At 36.5% G+C, this 20039-nt stretch overlaps 1 protein-coding gene across 2 annotated transcripts in view; it reads left to right on the forward strand.

Moving 5' to 3' along the window:
- The first annotated feature begins 19072 nt into the window (after positions 1–19072).
- The window catches only part of NDUFS4 (NADH:ubiquinone oxidoreductase subunit S4), a 111718-nt gene continuing 110751 nt past the window's right edge, over positions 19073–20039 (forward strand). For both annotated transcript variants that reach the window (XM_069492430.1, XM_069492431.1), the window contains exon 1: positions 19073–19194. In XM_069492430.1, coding sequence (XP_069348531.1) covers positions 19097–19194 — 98 coding nt within the window. In that variant the 5' untranslated portion in view covers positions 19073–19096. The remainder of the gene's footprint in view (positions 19195–20039) is intronic.

Consider the following 20039-nt stretch of genomic DNA (forward strand, 5'->3'; position numbering starts at 1 on the left):
TAATCACATCTTATGCTAAGTAAGGCGATATTCACTCTTTTGCCATAGAAGGTAATATTCACAGATTCTGGGGATTAGGATGTGGATATATCCTTTGAGGGGGCACCATTCAGCCCACTATACCTATCAAAGTAGCAAAGCTTTAAATCAAACAAATATTTAACATAGGCAAAAAGCGGGCACACACATACATTCACAACTGGTAAGGATATAAATCAGTACAACTCTATTCAAAACAATGTGGAACCATGAATCAAAACTATTAAAAATATTCATACTCTTGTCTAGTAATTTGTCATTTAGAAATCTGTCTCAGACAAATATATTTCAATATGGACAAACAGAAGATTCAAATTTAAATATGTACAAAATTTACATACCTATGGAGAAAAAACTAGAAAAAAGGTATCAAAATGTCTATAGTGGTTATCTCTGGATGGTAACATTATGGACTACTTTTTTATACTTGTCAATGGTATTTAAATGTTTCAGGGTAAATATGTATTACTTTAATAATCATTTAAGTTAATTTTCCACTTTAATCATATAAAACGTGGATTAGAATTTGATTGACAGTGAAGAAATTAGCCATAGATTTGTGAATTATTTTTTAAAATATTAAAAATCCCATTTGACTATATCTCCAGAGTCAAAGCAAGACAGAATAAAAAATAGATTCTAGAAATCAAAATTTTGGGAACTGTGATTAAACCTTCAAATATGCCAGGGTTTATCTATCTCCAGAGAAGATTAAAAAGAAAGCGGGGCATGGCATGGCGGCATGCGCATGTAGTCCCAGCTACTCAGGAGACTAAGGCGGAGGGATGGCTTGAGCCCAGGAGTTTGAGGCTGTAGTGCACTATGATTGTGCCTATGAATAGCCACTGCCACTCCAGCCTGGGCAACATAGTGTGACCTCATCTCTAAAAAAAAAAAAAAAAGAAAGAAAGGAAAAGAAATAAGTGAAGCTGATATGAACTGCTAGGACCACCCTGTTATGAGGGTAAAAGGGACCTTAAGAAATCACCTTGTTCATTTTATTACCTGAAGGCAAGCTGCGCTCTAGAGAAATTTAAAGTCTCTTTCAAAAGAAGTATTCTAGAAAGAGAAATCCAATATCTCCACTGGGTTTCCGTATTCTTAAATATATCAATTATATTTGACAATGTTCTGCAGGTTAAGTAACTGGAGGAGAGATGTGAGTCTATGAATTTTCTTTTGGGAACAATTTAAGAAACAAAGAGGAGACTGTTCCTTTGATATTAAATCTAGCTACATAAAGCACAAAATTATTTTATGATTCTATTTATAACAGACTCCTGTATGAACTCTAGTTTAAGATACAGATGTTGATAACAAAATAATTGTTAAGCAAAAGATTCTGTCAATATAAAATTTTGTGAAAAAAATTAAAATTCCCCTGGAATAAAAAATTTTTTAATGTGCTAAATCTAAATCTAGCTAGGAGTAACATGTTTAACCCTCATCATCATCTTTAAAAAATCACTTAGTTCAACAAGACAAATACCTTTTTCATTATGAAATGTTAGCATATGTGACTAGATAGAACCTGAGGGTGCCCATTAAACTTAAAATATAGTTATGACAAATTTATTTAGCATGTGCTTATTTAGTAATTATGAACTTCATCTATTCAATGCTTTACTCAATAAAATCATTGAGGAGCAAATATCTTGCAGATCCTGTCTCAGGAAGCCTTAGAAGAAATGATGGCTTCCCCATTCATGACACACAAAACATCTTAAGGATTAAGACAATTGTAGTCAAAGGACTCTCCTCTTCCATTATGTACAAAGGTCCTCAAAGCCTTTAACCTCAAGAGATTATGCAGAAAATGTGCATACAGTTTCCCCAGAGGAAATTCAGTTTGGCTGACTAACTATGAGAAGATGAAGCACAAAGAAAGGGACGAGAATAACCAAGGAAGACACGCTGAAGTTGTGCAATTATCCTGAAAATTAAGATCCAGTTAGTTCGGTGCATCCATCCTCAAGACAGTGGCTACAGGTCTGAAAGATATCTTTCAAAGGAAGTGACTCTGCTTTAAGCAGGGGACTTATGTAGGCTAGATTTGCAAATAACCTATTATTTGACGGAGTTGGTAAAGATATTTGGGTTTTCTTATCATAACCTGCGTAGAGAATTATTTTAAATGGAGAATGGGGTTTAAAATAATTATGGCAAAAATAAATACATATATATTTCAAACATACATACATATATGTATCCATAAACTTATATATATATATATGTATACGCATACACACACACACAAGAACTGTCTTTTGCATTCTTCTGTTGAAAAATCATGAAATGACAGAAATACTCAGTTTTGAAGTAAACCTGAGAAGGCTTCAGTCTCAAGAGATTGATGTGGGAATAAGAAATCAAGAAAGGCCCGACGCTGGTTACACAGTCTAGGACTACATGAAGGAATACTAGACAACTATTAAAAATGATGACTTAGACGTATATTTGTTGTCTGTGGCAAATTTATTATAAAAAACCAAGTAAGAGAACAACATATATGATGTGTTTCTATTTATATAAAATTGCGTGTGTGTATAGAAAGAAGTCTCTGTCATACAGTGAACATCCAATAAATAGCTTGTTGATGAACACAGTTAACCTCATGGGAAGACCTGCGGTGAATTTTTTTAATTCCTTCTTTCTCTTTTCTATATGGTTTTATTTATTTTTTTTAAAAAAAAAAAAAACAAATATTTTGACAAGTAGGAAAAAGAATTTCATTTTCTAAAAAAGGAATAAAAAACACAAAGAACTAATAACATTGCTGCTCCCTTACATGAGGCTCAGTAATGCAATAGTCTTGAAATACCATTCATCACTCAATTTGGATTTCAGTTGCATTCATCCTGCTGTTCCATGTTTTCTCTTATTTATAAATCCCAAGTTTCAGAGATGAAACGATTTGGATGAAGAAAACTCATTGAAGATAACGGTGCATATATGAACTGCCAGAAAGTTAGGAAGGGAAAAATAAAGATTTCACATTTCTGCACTTTAATTCAGGGTTTCTCACATTTTTCCACTCGGGCACCCTAACAGTAGAGGAGAGTAAACTTGAGAAGGTATCTGGAATGTCTCCACAATCTCGAAACTTCTTTAAAGTCTAACGTTTCACCTAAATAATTATGAGAATTTTGCATTCTATTCCATAACATATCTGTATTTTTAATGCAAATGAGGTTTAAAATTAATTATCCTGGAGTAAAGTCAATGTTCCAAGAAAAAGCTGCCTACAGTTTCCTTGTGGTTTTGAGTGCCCCCTGGTAGGCTGAGGGGGTGGGGTGCTCATCCCAGCTAGAGAAGCAAGTCCTCAGTCTTCAAAGCGCAGTGTGTAAAAATCAGCGTCACTAACAGACCAGTGGCTCTAATGAAACAAGGCTTCAACTTTACCCAGGGCGTCTCAGCACCTGATGGAAATCACAGAACAAGGAAGGAAAACACGTTATGAGAATGTCATGGAAGGCGTTGGAATTTACTTACTGTCACTTTAAAAAAAATTGTTTATTTTACCCGTTCTTTTCAACATTCACATCCTAAAAGTTAAAATAGTATTTTCAAAAGTAAAATGTAGACTGGTCGGATAAGCAAAACATAGTCACTAGGTACTCACTAAGTATTTTGATTTGGGTAGAAAATCAGGGATAAAACTGAAATTTTTTCTTTCAAGAGACTGTGTGTGCCATGATCTTACTGGTATTCTGTCAATATTTTACCTTTACTACAGATTTTTTGTAAAATTTAAAATGTTTATAGAGACTAGCAAATGAATAAGCCCCAAGATATTCATAAATCGCCCACAATATCAAATTTAATTTTAAAATAATGTGTTTTTTCCCTTCTCTTTCAGGACAACAAAACACAATTTATCATATGTATCTGTTCTCCTGACAATGCTATCCTTTAAAGCATGCACTTTTTCTCTCTTAAGGAAACTGCTCTCACAACCCTCAAAATTAAAAAAAAAACAAAAACCTGAACTTTTAATAAAGGCTTTAGATAATTCAAAATCTACCCATAACTTTTATCACTCTTTTTGTTTCAAATGGAAAAAAATAATTACTCAGTATATCTCAAGAAGAGGGAGGCATGAGTAATAAAGATACCAGTTGATGAACATTAAGTTAAAACCATGTGGAAACTCAGCAAGAGGCTCAGGACAGTAAAATTAAAATTTAAAAATTAATTGTTTTAAATTTGTGGTGGCTGAACAATCAAGAAAAATAAATTCCATGTTGTTGTAAACATGTGCTATTCAAAAAATATAAAACAATATTTGCTTTTGCAGGAGGGTGTAGCTGGAGCTGACAGTCTGGAGAATGTTTTCAATGCTAAAGAAAATCTTAAAAGGCTTCTTTTTCTTTTGCAATTATTCATTTCTTGGGTTCAATGAAACGTGTTGAGTCCCAAAGAATGATCTTATTTTATTTTTCTTTTCCCCCCAAAAACACAGTGCTATAAAATAAAAGTTATAGAAAAAAAATTAATCTATTTCCACCAAGAGGGGCATTTAAAAAAAAAAAAACCTACAAGTAGTTTTTTTACATTCAAAAGCAACTCAATGTAGTAAATTACTGTATCTGAATATCCTATTTTTGCACCACATTTAAATTGCTGGAGACTGAAAAAGTAAGTGCCAATGCTTGATTCAAAGAGATATTTATCACAGTCTCTAAACTGATGGGAAGAATACACAGACACAATAGGGATTACAAGTCTCTTTGATGAAGTCTCCCTGATTTGAACCTGTTTTTTCCTCTTTCATGGAACAAGAGATAATCACCCTGAAATAAATATTTCCCCCTTTGGAAAATGATTCAAACAAAAGATAATTGAGCAAAATAAGGTACTGCATTCATAGTTAAGGTGGTAAATAATAAGTAACCACAAACAGATAAAACACTAAGATTATATCTCTCCATTCTATTTTCAAAAGAAAAAAGGTAATGAGCAGACGACCACTTGTAATTTACAAGCTGAAGTCTTTCTTTGACAACCCACAGATCAATTAAATCCTCTTCAAATTAGTTTTGATGTGTTAATGTGTGAGTCCCCCCACCTCCCTAAATTTCCATGGACTATTGCTGGGTTTCTATGCCGGCTTTCCACTGAATTGTTTCTAGTGTTTTGTTGCATGTTAATACAAGGTCATTTAAAGCTATGTAAATACAGAGGAAAGTAACTCTCAAGCAGATTATTCCTTAAGATGCTTTATTTTCTCACACTATCTTTTGCCTTCTACTAGCTAATAAAAGGTAGAGAAAATACTTGAACCTTGATTAGCTTTTTTCTTGCATAGCTCTATTTGTAATCTTTAGCAATACTTAGATTACCAAAATATAGTAGGTGGTCATATTGCAATTTCTACAACCCGTTCAAATACACCTAGAGTCTAAAAATTGTTAACCTTAATCTGTCACAAATACTTAACTCTAACACAGAGTGACTAACAGGTAAAGAGAGAATATTTTAAATTTATGACTGGGTAATTCTTTTCACATATGATGGAATCCAAAACAATACCTCAGTTTTATCTGACAGGGAATTACTGTCACGTTTGCCTCCCCAATGCTTCCTGTTGGGGGTGAGTGGTCTATTCTTCAGCATGACAAAGTCTGATTTCTGAATGGCTGGTAGTGTCAAAGGGCCATTAGTATGCTAAGCCTTTTAGTGGCATGGGATAGCTCCATCCTGCTTTACTCAATTGTTGCAATTGGGCCACGTGACCAACTGATGATTTCAAGGCAAGCTTTGGAATCTTGATGTCTTCCAGAAATTAATATTCCTTCTGGTAATATAATCTACTGACGCCTCTTGCTCAATTTGTTAATGCCTGAAAGGAAGTACAGTCTTAGTGAAACTCCTGAGCAACGAGAAAAGACTCAGCAAACTAAATTGCTAGCTTCTCTCATAATTAGGTTTTAAGAGTTTAAAAAGACAAGTCTAATCTCTTTGGAGAACCTGTTGACAGCCTTTATCATGTTCTTCATTTTTAAAAATTTTACAAAGAATGATAACAATTAGACTTAGAAAGCAATTTTTCAAAATTGAATTAAGTATAAACAATTTGGTAGTGCTTTTTTTTTTTTTTGTATAGCCAACTGTTTATTACCCAGCTCTAATATTACTTTTTTATTTCTTGAAAATACTCTTTTCATGCTCATTAACTGCCAGCACCCCTAGTACAATGGAATAAGCACAAAACAGTCATTTGAAAATCGAAGGAAGTGGACCACATGAGTTCTGATTCGATACTGACCAACTGCTTATTTTACTATGTCTTATACTTACTCTCCATTTAATCTGCAAACCAGTAAGTTTATTAAATAGCACATTTAGCGCCAAAGAAGGTTTGCAAGGTGATTCCAGATCAGTCTGGAAATGGTTCCAAAGGAGGAGACCAGATGGCGAAACCAATCAGTTTCTTGGTCTCACAGGAACAGGATTTATACAGTGAATGTGATTTGGTTAGAGAGGTATTTCAAGAATATCAGCCACGTATATATTCGAGTGCAGAGAGACAATACCTCCCAAACACAATGTTTTTTAGATTACTGACGTTTAAATTGTCCACAAATTTGCTTCTATTTCTAATGAGTGAATAACAGAACTGAACAAATCTTGTCACTTCTGTGACCTACGTTAGCAGAGACTAGCTGGCTTTTCAGAAAACCTGTTTCCACACAACGCCCCGCACCCCCCGCACACAGCTAGACCACACATCCTTGCCTCCCTTGTGGTCAGGTGTAATTATGTGACTGAGTTTCACTAATAGGATATATTTACCTAATAGGATGTGCTTCACTGCCAGGCCTGGCCCATGAAAGTCTCTCATACGTGATCTTTTATGTCCTTTCTACATCTGCCAGCCTGACTCAGATCATGGTGACTTTGAAAACTTAGGATGAAGAGGGCTGAGCCACAAGATAGAAAGAGCCTGGAAACACATTCCAGAAACACTGTAGAGTCAGGAATACCTATACTGAATTTTATGTGAGTGAGAAACAAACATATTATTTTTGAACTGTTTACACATTTCATACTGGAAGTGAAGTAGTGCTGAAAATAAGTAATTCTGTGACTTTGGCTTAGACATCAAGCAATGATCAGGAAACTGATACCAGAGACTGGAAAGATAGAGAATCATGATCTCCAGAAGCAAAACACCTGGTAAAACCGTCTTCAATGAGAACTTGAAGAAAGACCACGAAAACTACTGAACCTGTAGCATGTGTGAAAGTGACTGGAAAAAGTGAGTGACGGCTTTTAGAAAGCCACCACAAGAGTCCATGTGCTCAGAAAAGGATTAGCCAGCTTGCAAGCAGAAATGAAAGGAGATAAAGTCCAGAAATTTCATTCCTCCAAGGATCAGAAAAGTTGATTGCTTCTAAACCTTAGAAAATAGCAAAGAACACTGAAAAAAAAAAGGGGCTTTGAGCAACAAAGGGCCCTAGCTGATTGCATGTCTTAGTTTACTCAGGATAGTCATGGTTTATAGCTGTGGTTTCTGCCTAAATATTGATAATATTAATATAACTCATTCTAAGGCAAAAATCAGATTACAGGTGTGGCCTTCCCACCCAAAGTCCAAGTGCCTTCAACGTATCTGGCTAGTTAATAGAAAAAGTCATCACATACTATAGTTATCTCCTGCTGTGTCACAAATCACCCCAAACTTACTAGTTTAAAATACAATCATTTATCAACTCATGATGGTGCAGTTGGGAAAGAGCTTAGTGAGAATGTCTTGTCTCTGCCCCACAAGGAATCAGCTAGTAGCTGTACTTACCTGGAGCACTATTTACTATTCGTGTCAAGGAAGCAAAGAAATAAATGAAGCTTGAGAGCTATGTCTAAGAAGGGCTTTTAGATGTGGTTACTGACATATGAAACTGACTGAAAAACACATCAATCAGAAATCCACGATGATTTGGAAGGAGTTGAATTGTCAGCACAATCACAAGCCCAAACTTTACACTGGGAACAAACAGTAAAAATGGGCAGCAACCAAGAAGGGAATACTTGAGATGGACATATGGAGGATATAGGACATGCAAGTCCTTCCCAGAGGTTGGGGTCTATGAACCAGAGAGAGCAATGGATAAGAGATTTCCCATCAGAGAGAAGAATCAGGGTCTAACAAAGGTAAGGAACTTTTGTAATGCCTGCCCAGCAAAATTTCAAAATCGCAAAGACTAATGATAGTTGAGTATCTAATTCATTTCCTTCCCGAATAGAAGTGTTTATTGCAATTCTACCATTGTAATTTGAATGAATATGTTGATGACAGTGGGGGATGTAAAACTTGTCTTTTTAGTTTATGTCAGTAGGTGTCAAGTTGGCACATCTATGTGCACATCTGGATACAGTGTCTGCATAAAACTTTGGCTTGTTTTCCTTGAGAAGGAAATGACTGTTTTCTATATGCAAGGAGAAAAGAGAAAAAGATATTTGGTGATCAGAAGAGCGGACCATGGCATAGACTTTTAGGTATTAACGAAAGTCCATTTCCTTTTCCTTTAAGGCACATAGATATGCTACTTTTCTAAGAATTCCCCTTGCAGTTAAGTGTGATCATTAGACTGAATTCTGACCAGTGGAATATGGGTGGAAGGGTATACATATACCACCTCCAAGTCTAATCCATAGAAACTTTCCACACCATCTGCACGGCATTTTTTCTCATCCACTTATTGAATGGAATGATCTCCCAGGACCTTGAGAAGGGTAGAAAGTAGATTCCTGGCCTGACTGGGAATATCCTCATTGTCCTGGCAAGTGAGAAAGAAACTTTTACTGTGATAAGCCACTGAGAATTTAGGGTTTATTTGTTAAAGCAATTAACAATATTTTAACTAACACAGAAAATTAAACAAGGAAATTAAACATACCTGATTCACAAATTACTGTAGAGTCAGTCTTATTTATGATCAATAAACCCAATTGTATTCATTGTCAAGAAACATTTTTAAGTTTTTATTTTCTTTTATGGGGCCAGGAGAAAAATAAAACCTATAAGTCTTAGGCAAAAGTTGGCGTACTTACCTGGAACACTTTCCTTTAGAATTAGTCTCTTGTGAAGGGATGGGCTTAGGCAGCCATATCTAGCCAGTGCTACCACCTGGTCCAGATGATTGACAGGGGTGGGGATCTGACTCAAGATGGACCCATCTGATTCCTGTTCCACAGGAATTTAATATTGGGAAACTACTAGTAGGAGTTGAGCAAAACAAGATAATTTTACTGGCAGGATCCTAATGTGACTTCCATAAGCTTCTGCTGATCAATGGGTAAAATATATGACTAAGATTTGTTTTCAAATACTCCAGGAAAAAAAAGTTTGAGAAGCATGTATGTGTGTTAGTAAAAAAAAAATAAAATTAAGAATAGTATAATAAATCCCCATATACACATCAACCAGCTTCAAAAATTATCAATATTTGCCACTTTTGTTTCTTATGCGTGTATACACACACAGTTCATTAAAGCAGTGTATCTCTCATATGGTTAAAAATTTAGATTCTGAAACATGGTGGACTGAGCTTCATATTTTGTCATAGTCTAGAAGTATCCAGCTTGGAGGAGTTATTTCGTCCTCAGTAAAGTGTAATATTCTCATTTGAATCACCAAGAAAACATTAATACTTACATTTTGTGGATGATTAAAGAGTAAATAAAATATGCAAAACCCTTGGCATGTTATCAAGCACATGTAGTAGGTACATCATATTTGCTTTATTATTTTTAATTGTGCCATGGTGGAAGTTTATATCATATATACTAATGGCACAAGAGAAAAACTGGTAGATACTGTTTGTGGGGGGAGATGGAAGTGGGGACATTAAATGAAAGAGGAAACTGTTAATCTGGGTCTGTAAGGTTGGATTAGAATTTTCTAAGTGGATGAGATTGTATGTATAGAGGGTATCCAAGAGAGAAAAGTGATGGCATTTTGGGTAAATACAAAGATACAGGGAACATTTTTAATTTTTTTAGACTGCCCAGTGTGTGAACCCTCTTTGTATCTTTGGGAAATTATCACTTTATGAATATTGATGAGAGGTGAATACCGTCTTTCACTAAGAAAATTGAAAATAAAACATTCCTTTTTGTATCCCCCGTACAACTAAGTTATAAGCATGTGACCTAGATTCAGGCATTTGGCCACATTTTTTTCCTGGATTTTGGATAGGCAATCATTGACACCAAGGGCCCTGGGCAGTGGAGAATCCATTGTGAACACAGGTGGCAGTAGCGGTGGCAGTGGGTGCTGTTTTCCTGGACAACAGTGGCCATGGTTTCAGCAGTGGGATCTAGAAAGCTGTGCATCCTGTATTTAGCACAATACTAGAGTCCTCATTGGACTAGTTTTTGTTGTATGATTTAGCTTTCACCTTGCTTTCTGCCTCACTTTTCTTATTATTGCCCTTTAGTTTAGTTCTTCAGACCTATTGTGAATCTACTTCCCACTCAGTATGTTTTCAATAACTTCCTTACTGATATTCTACCGACCTACCTATTTGGGCTCTTCAATAACTTCTCTTTCTATAGCCATAGTAGGGTTCTGCTGCTTACAACTGGGAATCTTGATAAACAAGAAAACAGAGCAGGGCAAGGGGGATTGGCGGTAAATGGTAGGTGTGCGGTTGGGAGCTTGCAATTTTGGATAGGGTGGTATACTGGGCTTTTGCCAGCTTGCTGTCAGATTTCTTCCCTACCTTTCCCTGCTCTGCCATTTCATAAGGTACAACTTCTCCCATGTCCTCTTGACTTTGGGCTTCTAGGTAGGTTTAGCTAATGGGAGGCACTGGAAGACTGGAGGGCAAGTTGGGGACATTTGTCCCCCTTCCCCCATGCTTGGAGAATGGGGTTATCCCTGGCAGTGCATTTTTCCCCCATGATTGCTGTTCCTGCTGGACAGCCTCTCCCTCCCTGATCCCAGCTCCTGCTGAACAGTCCTTGCTGTGGTTTCAGAACCTGTTGAGTACCCAAGTTTTGGAGCTCTGGTGGCACCACTCATTTCCTGTGGTGCTTTAGCCCTAGGATGATAGCAGATCCTGCTAATTCTAATATCTGAGTTGCCTCAGATCTTCCTTGTTTAGCTGCTCAGCAATTCCATCACCTGTGTAAATAATTCCCCTACATTAAATGTCCTCTGTTTGAAATATCTAAAGTGGTTTCTGTTTTCCTGACAGGACATTGATGCATATACATGTCAGGGAAAGCCTCAGAGAAAAGGTAACATTTAATCAAAGACTTAAAGAGAGAAGGGAGTTAGCCACGTTAATATGTGAGGGAAGTGTACTCAGGCAGAGGGAACAATCAATGCAAAGACCTAACATGAGAACATGCCTGATACGTTTAAGAAAACAACAGCGTGAGGAAGGAGAGTCATAGCAGATGAGGTAAGAGATCAAATCTGATGTGAGGACCCACTGGAGGGTTTTGAGCAAGAGAGTGACATGAATTGCCTTATATTTTTAGAAAGACCACTGTGGCAGCTGTGTTGAGAATATGCTGTAGGGGGAAAGAATGGAAGAAGGGTGGTGTTGGCAAGAGAAGATGGTAGCATGGGCCTGTGTGCTAGCAATAGAAGTGGTGAGAAGTGGTCATGTTATAGTTGTACTTTGAAGGTGGAGCTAAAATAAATATTAATAATAAGTGTGTAGTGATATCTCATCATGATCTTAATTTACATTCCCTTAATGGCTAATGACTTTGAATATCTTTTCATGTGCTTTATTTGCCATCTGTACATTCTATTCTGTTAACTGTCTCATGTCTTTTGCCCATCTTCTGATTGCATTATTTGTTTCTTTTTTTCCTGTTACATTTTGAGAGTTCTTTATATACTCTAGACATGAGTACTTTATCAGATATGTGGTTCACAAATATTTTCTTTTACCTGTGCTGGTCTTTTTATCCTCTTAACAGGATCTGTAGCAGAACAATTGTTTCTAATTTTGATGAAGCCCAGTTTATTCATTTTTTAAATTGATGGATTGTGCTTTTGGTGTCATGTCTAAGACAATTCACCAACCCAATGTCCTAAAGATTTTCTCCTGTTTTCTTCTAAAAGGCAGACTTACTAGAAAGAGCTTAGGGAGGTGGCTCAAGATGGGATGGGATCTAGCGCACAAGTGGAGGGATTGGCTTTAGATAGGAGTGTGAGCAGTTCATCTATGGTAACAGGAAGGATGGTAGATTATGAGAGTACAGCTGGTGCTAAGTGATGTGTTAGTCAGTATCTGAAGAAGTGTTCTTCTGATTTTTCCAATTTTCTCAGTGAAATAAGGAAAGTCATTAGCAATAAGTAAGGACAGGAGAGGTTTGAGGAGAGAGAAGATGTGAAGGAGCCATGTAAAAAAGTGAGAAAATGAATAGGATAAGAATAAAGAAAAGTTTAATGTGATTGTCAAGTAGCATTAGATCTCACTTGCTTTGTGGTCAAGTGAGACAATCCAGTATGGTTTGGTGCTTTTTCTCCAGTCATGTTCAGTTGCAGGGGTACAGGTGCAAAATAGAAAGAGTTAGATTTACTTTAAATGGTAGTTTTGCTGAGTAAAAAAAAAAATTAGAAAGAGGCAAGGGAGTTGTGCATATGAGCAAGAAAATGATTGTAATAGTTGGTCATGGAATTTAATCTGGGAAAGAGGAAAGAGTTCTCATAATGGAGTGAATAACAGGGAAATGGTGATAGGATTAATGGGTTGGCATTTCTTATGGAATCAAAGGATGGTTGAAGTATCCAGGCTCCTTCAACCTCATCATTCATTCATCATGGAGTATAGAACTTGTCCTTATAGTCTGAGTTATCACATTTACATCTAAGCAGCAGGATGGGAGAAATAAAAGGAGGGCATAGGAGGTATGCCTGCTATCTGTGTTTAAAGGTGGTTTCCAGAAGTTGTCACATGATACTTCCCTTTATATTTCATTGGCCAGAAGCTAGTCACATGGCTATTCCTAGCAAGAAAGAGGCTGAATAGTCTTTATTCCAGAGGCCAGTAAAAAAAATAACAGTTTCTATTAGTAAGAACAAGAGGAAATATACTGGAGCAGGCAATTACTATATTTCTTTTCTCCAAAAATGTGCATTTTTCCACATTCTATCTCTCTGGAATAAAAATATATAACTGGTACTGTGTCATGGTTCAACTGCTGCATTTTTTTCTTTCTTAATAGTACAGAAAATAATTATGCATTTTACAGTTGATGACATCTGTTGGAAGAAAGATGGTAGTATGTATTTTGCCAAGACAGAGAATACTGGAGGGGAGAAACAGATTTTCTTGGGGCAAGAGAAAGGGAAGGAATATAAATAATTTTGTTTTTTACATCTTAAGTTTGAGAATGACCCATAAGCAGTTGAAAATTTAACTCTGGAACTCCAGAGTGTGATGGGGCATGTGATCAAATTTATGTGGGAAAATTCCTTGAATTCTTAGGAATTTTGATTGTTTGTACCCTTTGTTTTCCAAAAATAATTTCAAGTGGCAGTTCTTCACTATAGGTAGAAATTATTTCATTTGTTGCCAAAGCCTCAGCAGCACTGCCAGCTGTCATGATAATTTTATAAGATGATAAGGTATTAATTCAAGGTTTTCAAATAAATTAGCAGTGAAAAACAAGATGTGATTTAAAAAATTAGTTTGTAGCCAATAAGTGACAGTGGAATTTTGTGATGTCTATAGTGATTGTATGTGAAACTTCTGATAGAAATGTCTGGTTTTAATTTCTTTTTTTTTCCTAGATGCTTTATTAAAGACCCATGTGCAAGGGGAAAAATTAAAAACAGACAACTTCAGATCTACTGTAAATTTCACATGCCATCAAAAAGGCTAAGCTAAATGTTTCTTTTGGCCACCATTCGTGAAATGAAAGCAAAAAGTAAAGTCAATTCACATTTTAATACTCCTATTTGAAATAATAAAATGGTATTTGGACTTAGACATTCTATGAAGTTTATTAGTAGAATCTATAGTTTGGGTGAAATTGTAAAAAAATAAACACAGACAGCAAGTTATTTCTGTTCCATTCTCAAGTCTATATCCTGTATTTGATATGTGAGAAATAAGGAAATGAAGAAGGTTATTAAATTTTTTTAAATGCAAGCCCAGTAAAAGGTAGATTTATGCTTTCAGGTCTCTTGCCAGCAATACGGAGCTCCTAACCCAGATATCTCACCAAGATCTTCAGGAAATGGCACTTGATCAAAGATGAAATTTTAGAAACCAATAAGACCTGTAGACCTGAGAGAATAATCACATTAAACATAATTTGTATAAGCTTTTTTCAAGCAAAAATAACAATAGAGATGGCACTTTTTTCTTATTTTTTGACATTTTTAAAGTTCCCCTTAGCTTCATTCACTCATTCATTTATGCTAAACATCCTTTGGAGCCCACCATGCATCAGAGACTAGCCTAGACACCGGGAAAATGACCTGCAGATGTCTAGGTAAAAGTATGAATAAAATTACATAGCTTACTAATTATTACAACAAATTCTTCATTTGATCAATATTTATTGCAGAATTAGAACAATTGTTCCTGGAAGCATTGTAATGCAGGTAAGGAAAAGTTTGTGCCTAGCTGGAGGGTGATTGACCTTATTTATCAGAGGATTTTCCCCCTTATTTTATAATTCATATTTATCACAGAAATTTCATAAAATATTGAAACTTACAAAAATACTAGGAAGGAAAAATAAAGCATGGAAGAGATATAGAAATTGTTGGGGTGGTGTCAAAATTGTCAATAGTGTGATGAGGAAGAAACTCACTGTGAAGGTGACATGTCAGTAAAGACCTGAAGGAGATGACAGATAGAGATAAAGATAGAGATAGATCAGAGAGAGAGAGAGAGAGAGAGAGAGGAAATGAGATGTGTGGGGAAGGGTATTCCAGTCACAGAGAACAGCATCCTAGGAATAGGAAGCACCAAGCGCAAAGGACTTCAGATAGGAATCTGCCTGGTGTATTTTGGGAATATCAAGGCCAGTGGGTTTAGATTGTAGTGAATGAAGGGACAGTAGGAAATAAGGTCAGAGAGGCTTTGGGGTACCCTATTGTACAGGGCTTTAAATGTCATAATAAGATCTTTGGCTTTTATTATGATGGGTTAAGAATCTCTTGAAGGGTTTAAACAGAAGAATGGTATGATCTGACTTTTGTTTGACTCTGATCACTGTGTAGAAGAAGTTCAAGGCCATTGCAAGAATCCATGAAAGAGGTGATGGTAGCCTGAATCAGAGTAGTGACAGTAGAGGTAGGGGAAATAGTCAAATTCTGGATATATTTTAAAGACTGACATGGAGGGCAAAAAAGAGAGAAGAATTAAGAATGACTCCAGTGATATTAATACCCAAGTGCTATGGTTTGAGTATTTGAGTATTTGTTCCCTCCCACACGCATGTTGAAACTTAATCCCCAATATGGCAGTATTGAGAGGTGGATCCTTTAAGAGGTGATCAGATTAATCCATTTGTGGATTAATAGATTAATGGGCTATCATGGGAATGGGACTGGTGGCTTTATAAGAAGAAGAGACCTGAACTATCAGGCTCAGCCTTGCCTGTGATGCCCTGTCCTGCCTCATGACCGTAAAGTCTCCACCAGCAAGAAGGCTCTCACCAGAGGAGCCTCCTGGACCTTGGACTTCTCAGTCTCCATAACTGTAAGAAATAAATCCTTTTTCTTTATAAATTACCCAGCTTCCATTGTTCTAAGCAACAGAAAATGGACTAAGACACCAAGTCAGGGATATATTAATAAAATGGAATCATTTTTCAGGAACACCCGTTAAAGTCTCTCAAAATTAGTGTTTCTCAGAATGTCATTTGGGAAATGAGGTTAAGAATACTAAGTGAATTAAAAGCTGTGCCAAACTACTGAGGAGCCAGATAAGGTTAAATAGTACTCATTGGTAGTATAACAAGTGTCTTAGGTTACTGTTCTGTTTAGCAATGATGAGCAACTCAGGAGGAGGATTTTGGTCACCATTCATGAAATGCAAGCAAAAAGTAAAGCCAATTCACATTTTAATACTCCTGCTGAAATAAGAAAATCATATCTGGACCTAGAAATTCCATTAAGCTCAATGATAGAATCTATGATGCAGGTGAAACAGTAAAAATAAATAAATAAGTAAATAAATATATAAATGCATACATCAAGTTATTTCTCTTTCATTCTCAGACCTATATTCTGTAAGGTCAGGAAAAACCTCAGGTGGCTGAAATAGTACTTCAGAAGATGGACAGAATCAGAGATTCTACCGGAATGTTAGAAATGCTGATGTTGGATTATGGGCTGTGTGGAAGGCAAAAAGACCAGACAGTGGAGGCGTCCCTGGGGATTTCGAATTCACAGGAGGGGACCAGAATAGATGGTAGGTGGAAAGGCTGGGTTTTGGTCAACAGGGCCAGTAATAGGCTATAGGATGTTGCCCTTATGAACATTGGGGACACATAATAAGTTACTCGTAGATGTAGAAAATCTTTATTAAAATTTAATACAAACATCCAAGCCACCTTTGGGCTTAAAATACCCTCTGAAATAGAGAACCTAGAAATAACCACACACAAGTATGGACAATTGATTTTTTGACAACGGTGCAAAAGTGATTCCATGGAAAAAGGACAATCTTTTCAATAAATAGTGCTGGAGCAATTTGATATCCACAAGCAAAAACCTGAACCTCGTACCTTATTAACTAAAAACTTAGCTCATGAAAATTAACTTAAAATGGATCATAGACTTAAATGTAAAAGGTAAAACTACAAAACCTTTAAAAGAAAAAATCTGTAGGACCTAGGGTTGGTGAACAGTTCTTAGATATGACATAAGAAGCACAATCCATAAATTTAAAAAATGAATAAACTGGGCTTCATCAAAAGTAAAAACATTTGTCCTGTGACAGGTCCTGTTAAGAGAATGAAAAGATAAGTTACACATGGAAGAAAGTATTTATGAATCACGTTATTTGACAAAAGACTTATTTCTGGAATATATAAAGAACTCTCAAAGTGTAACAGGAAAAAAAAAACCCAAATAATGCCAATTAGAAAATAGGCAAAGGACAGGAGACATTTGACAGACTAGAATATACAGATGGCAAATAAGCACATGAAAAAATATTCAACATCATTAGCCATTATGGGAATGCAAATTAAGACCATGATGAGATATCACTTACACGTTATTTTCTTTAGCTCAGCTAAAATAAATACTAATAATACCAAATGCTGGTGAGGATATTAAGAAACTGGATCTCTCGTACATTACCAGTGGGAATGTAAAATGGTACAGTTACTCTGGAAAATATTTCATCAGTTTCTTAAAAAACTAAATATACATGTTATCACAAGATAGCAATTGTACTTTTGGGCATTTATCTCATAGAAATGAAAATTTATGTTAAAAAAACCTGTATATGATTATTCATACCAGTTTTATTTGTAATAGCCAAAAATAGGAAACAAAATGTTCTGCAACAGGTGAATGGTTAAACAAATTTTGGGACATCCATACCATGGAATAATACTCAGCAACAAAAAGGAATGAACTATTGATACATGCAACAACTGGGATGGATCTCAAGAGCATTATGCTAAGTGAAAAGGAGTTGATTGCAGAAGGTCACATACTGTGCAAGTCTATCTATATAACATTCTCAAAATGTCAAAATTATAAAAAGGAAACAAAGTAGAAATCTCCAGGTGTTAGGAGGGTAGGTGTTACTATAGAGTGGTAGCACCAGGGAGATCTTTGCAGTGCTGGAATAGTTCTGTATTTTGATTATGGTGGTGGTTACATGAAATGACATACATGGTAGAATGACATAAAACTATACAAATACTTTATATCAATGTCAGTTTCTTGGCTTTGATATTTCAACAGGCTTATAGGGGCAGAAACGGGGTGACAGGTAGACAAGACCTCTCTGTACTATCTTTGCAACTTCCTGTGAATCTATAATCACTTCAAAATAAAAAGTTTAAAAGAAAATTTTCTCTGAGGCATCTCTCAGTTGTCTGCCTTCACCCTGTGCATTTCCTCTTTCTCTGGACATGACTTTTATCTCTTTTTCTTTCCCCCTTTCCCGTATGTATCGAGTTTTCCTTTAATTGGCCATAATGCAGAACTCAGTCATTCCCCATCCTCCTGTTAATCCTATTCACTTAATTAAGATTATGTTTTCAGGTGCTTACTTTTAAAAGCAGGAACGTTCTAACTCTTTAAATTTCTTTAAAAACAAAACCCACAAATTAACCTGTTTTTTATTTTATGTAACCCATAGTTAATCATTGTTTTTTAAGGTCAGTAGCCCACACTATGTATCCAACGCTTATCTTGGAAAATAATTTTTGTTTTATATGCAGGAGCATTAACAATATTCTTTGTGTCTATGGATTATAAGCACACATTCAGGATTTACTAGAAAAATGGTGATATAAAATATTATGTTCCCCTGATTTTTCATAGAGATCCACACGTCAAAAAATAATCCTTTGCCAGGCCATATCTCCACATTTTTCGTTTGGAAAATATGATCATTACAACTAAAGAACAGCAAACTGAATACAGCCCTGTCCTGCGGGCTCGCAAACTGAATCTCACAACACTTTGGAAAAGTACTATTTTAGGTTCTCAAGGACCCAAAGAGCCCTCTGGCTCTTCCAGTAGGCTCATCCTCAAGTATTCTGAGTTCTTTGAAAAATTATGACTTGCAGGTGTTTAAATTTGCAAGTATTTTCTTTTGGCCTTTTCATTATCATTGTAAATAACCAGGTCCTAACAAACAACAAGGATTATAATTTATAGGGGTAATATTTACACCTAATGCACTTTTGCATTTTTTTCCCATCCATTTTCCTTCTTACTTCTTTCAACCAAATCTTTCACCTCTTTCCTACACCCCAGTATTTAAAAGAAAACAACCCCCCACAGGACTCTGATAGACTGCGGTTGCACCGGCTTGAAAACGAAGGAAGTTAGTCCCTTGCGGCGACCCGTCTTCCCATCCTGGTGTTTGCCTGCAGCAAGATGGCGGCGGTCTCAATGTCAGGGGCGCTGAAGCAGGCGCTGTGGTGGAGAAGGGCAGTAGCTACAGCTGCTATTTCCGTTTCCAGGGTCCCGACCAGGTAACAGAATTGTCAGGCTGCTGCTTCAAGCTTCTCAGGTCCCTCCACTTTTGCAGAGTCTTTGCTGGCTGAGTCCCTGATGAGGTTTCGGGGAAAGCGTCCTCTGCTGACCCTTTCCTCAGGAGAGGGCGGGCAGGCCTGGGACTAGCTGCGATGAAGGGGCGCTGGCCAGGCGAGTGGGGGTGTGAATTCGTGGAGGGGGAGGAGGACCTCTGGTTTCTTGGAAACTTTTGTCGTGTGGCGGAGGGAGAGGGTATGTGGGGAGGGGTTGCCTGTGGAGCTGTGAGCTGAACCTTACCCCCAGGGAAGGGGAGGAGTCTTACTGATTTCTGTCTCCAGTTTCCGCATCCTTCCATTTGTCACCTGTTTGCCTACCACTCCAGTCTTTACTGAAGAGTTAAGTCCCTATCTTTATTCCTTGGCTTTCAGAGGTTTTGTGTGGGTATCTGAACAAAAAGATTGTTTTATTCATCAGTCTGATTGGAAGAAAACATGTTTGGAATTCAGTATTAGTAATAATATCACTGCTAGTAGTACTGGAAGATAATTTTTAAAAGACTGAGGTTAATGCTGGGAGGCTTTCCATCCACACTGTTATTAAAGCCTTACAGTAATTCAGGGATTGTTGCTATTGTTTTGCCTTGAAGCATTTTTGTGATGAGTTTTTTCGACTGTATTACTAAATCCTTCATTTCCATGTTTTTCCGAATTTTCCTGAATTTTTTATAGTACTGACACTATACATTCACACACATACTGGAACAAAGATGGAAAGATTGGATGGAGAGATGTGAAGGGGGCAGGAGGAATGTGGGTGGTTAAAAATGGATGAGTGTCTGATAGAA

This window comes from Eulemur rufifrons, chromosome 17 (assembly GCF_041146395.1).
Source record: "Eulemur rufifrons isolate Redbay chromosome 17, OSU_ERuf_1, whole genome shotgun sequence".
NCBI classification, from domain to species: Eukaryota; Metazoa; Chordata; class Mammalia; order Primates; family Lemuridae; genus Eulemur; species Eulemur rufifrons.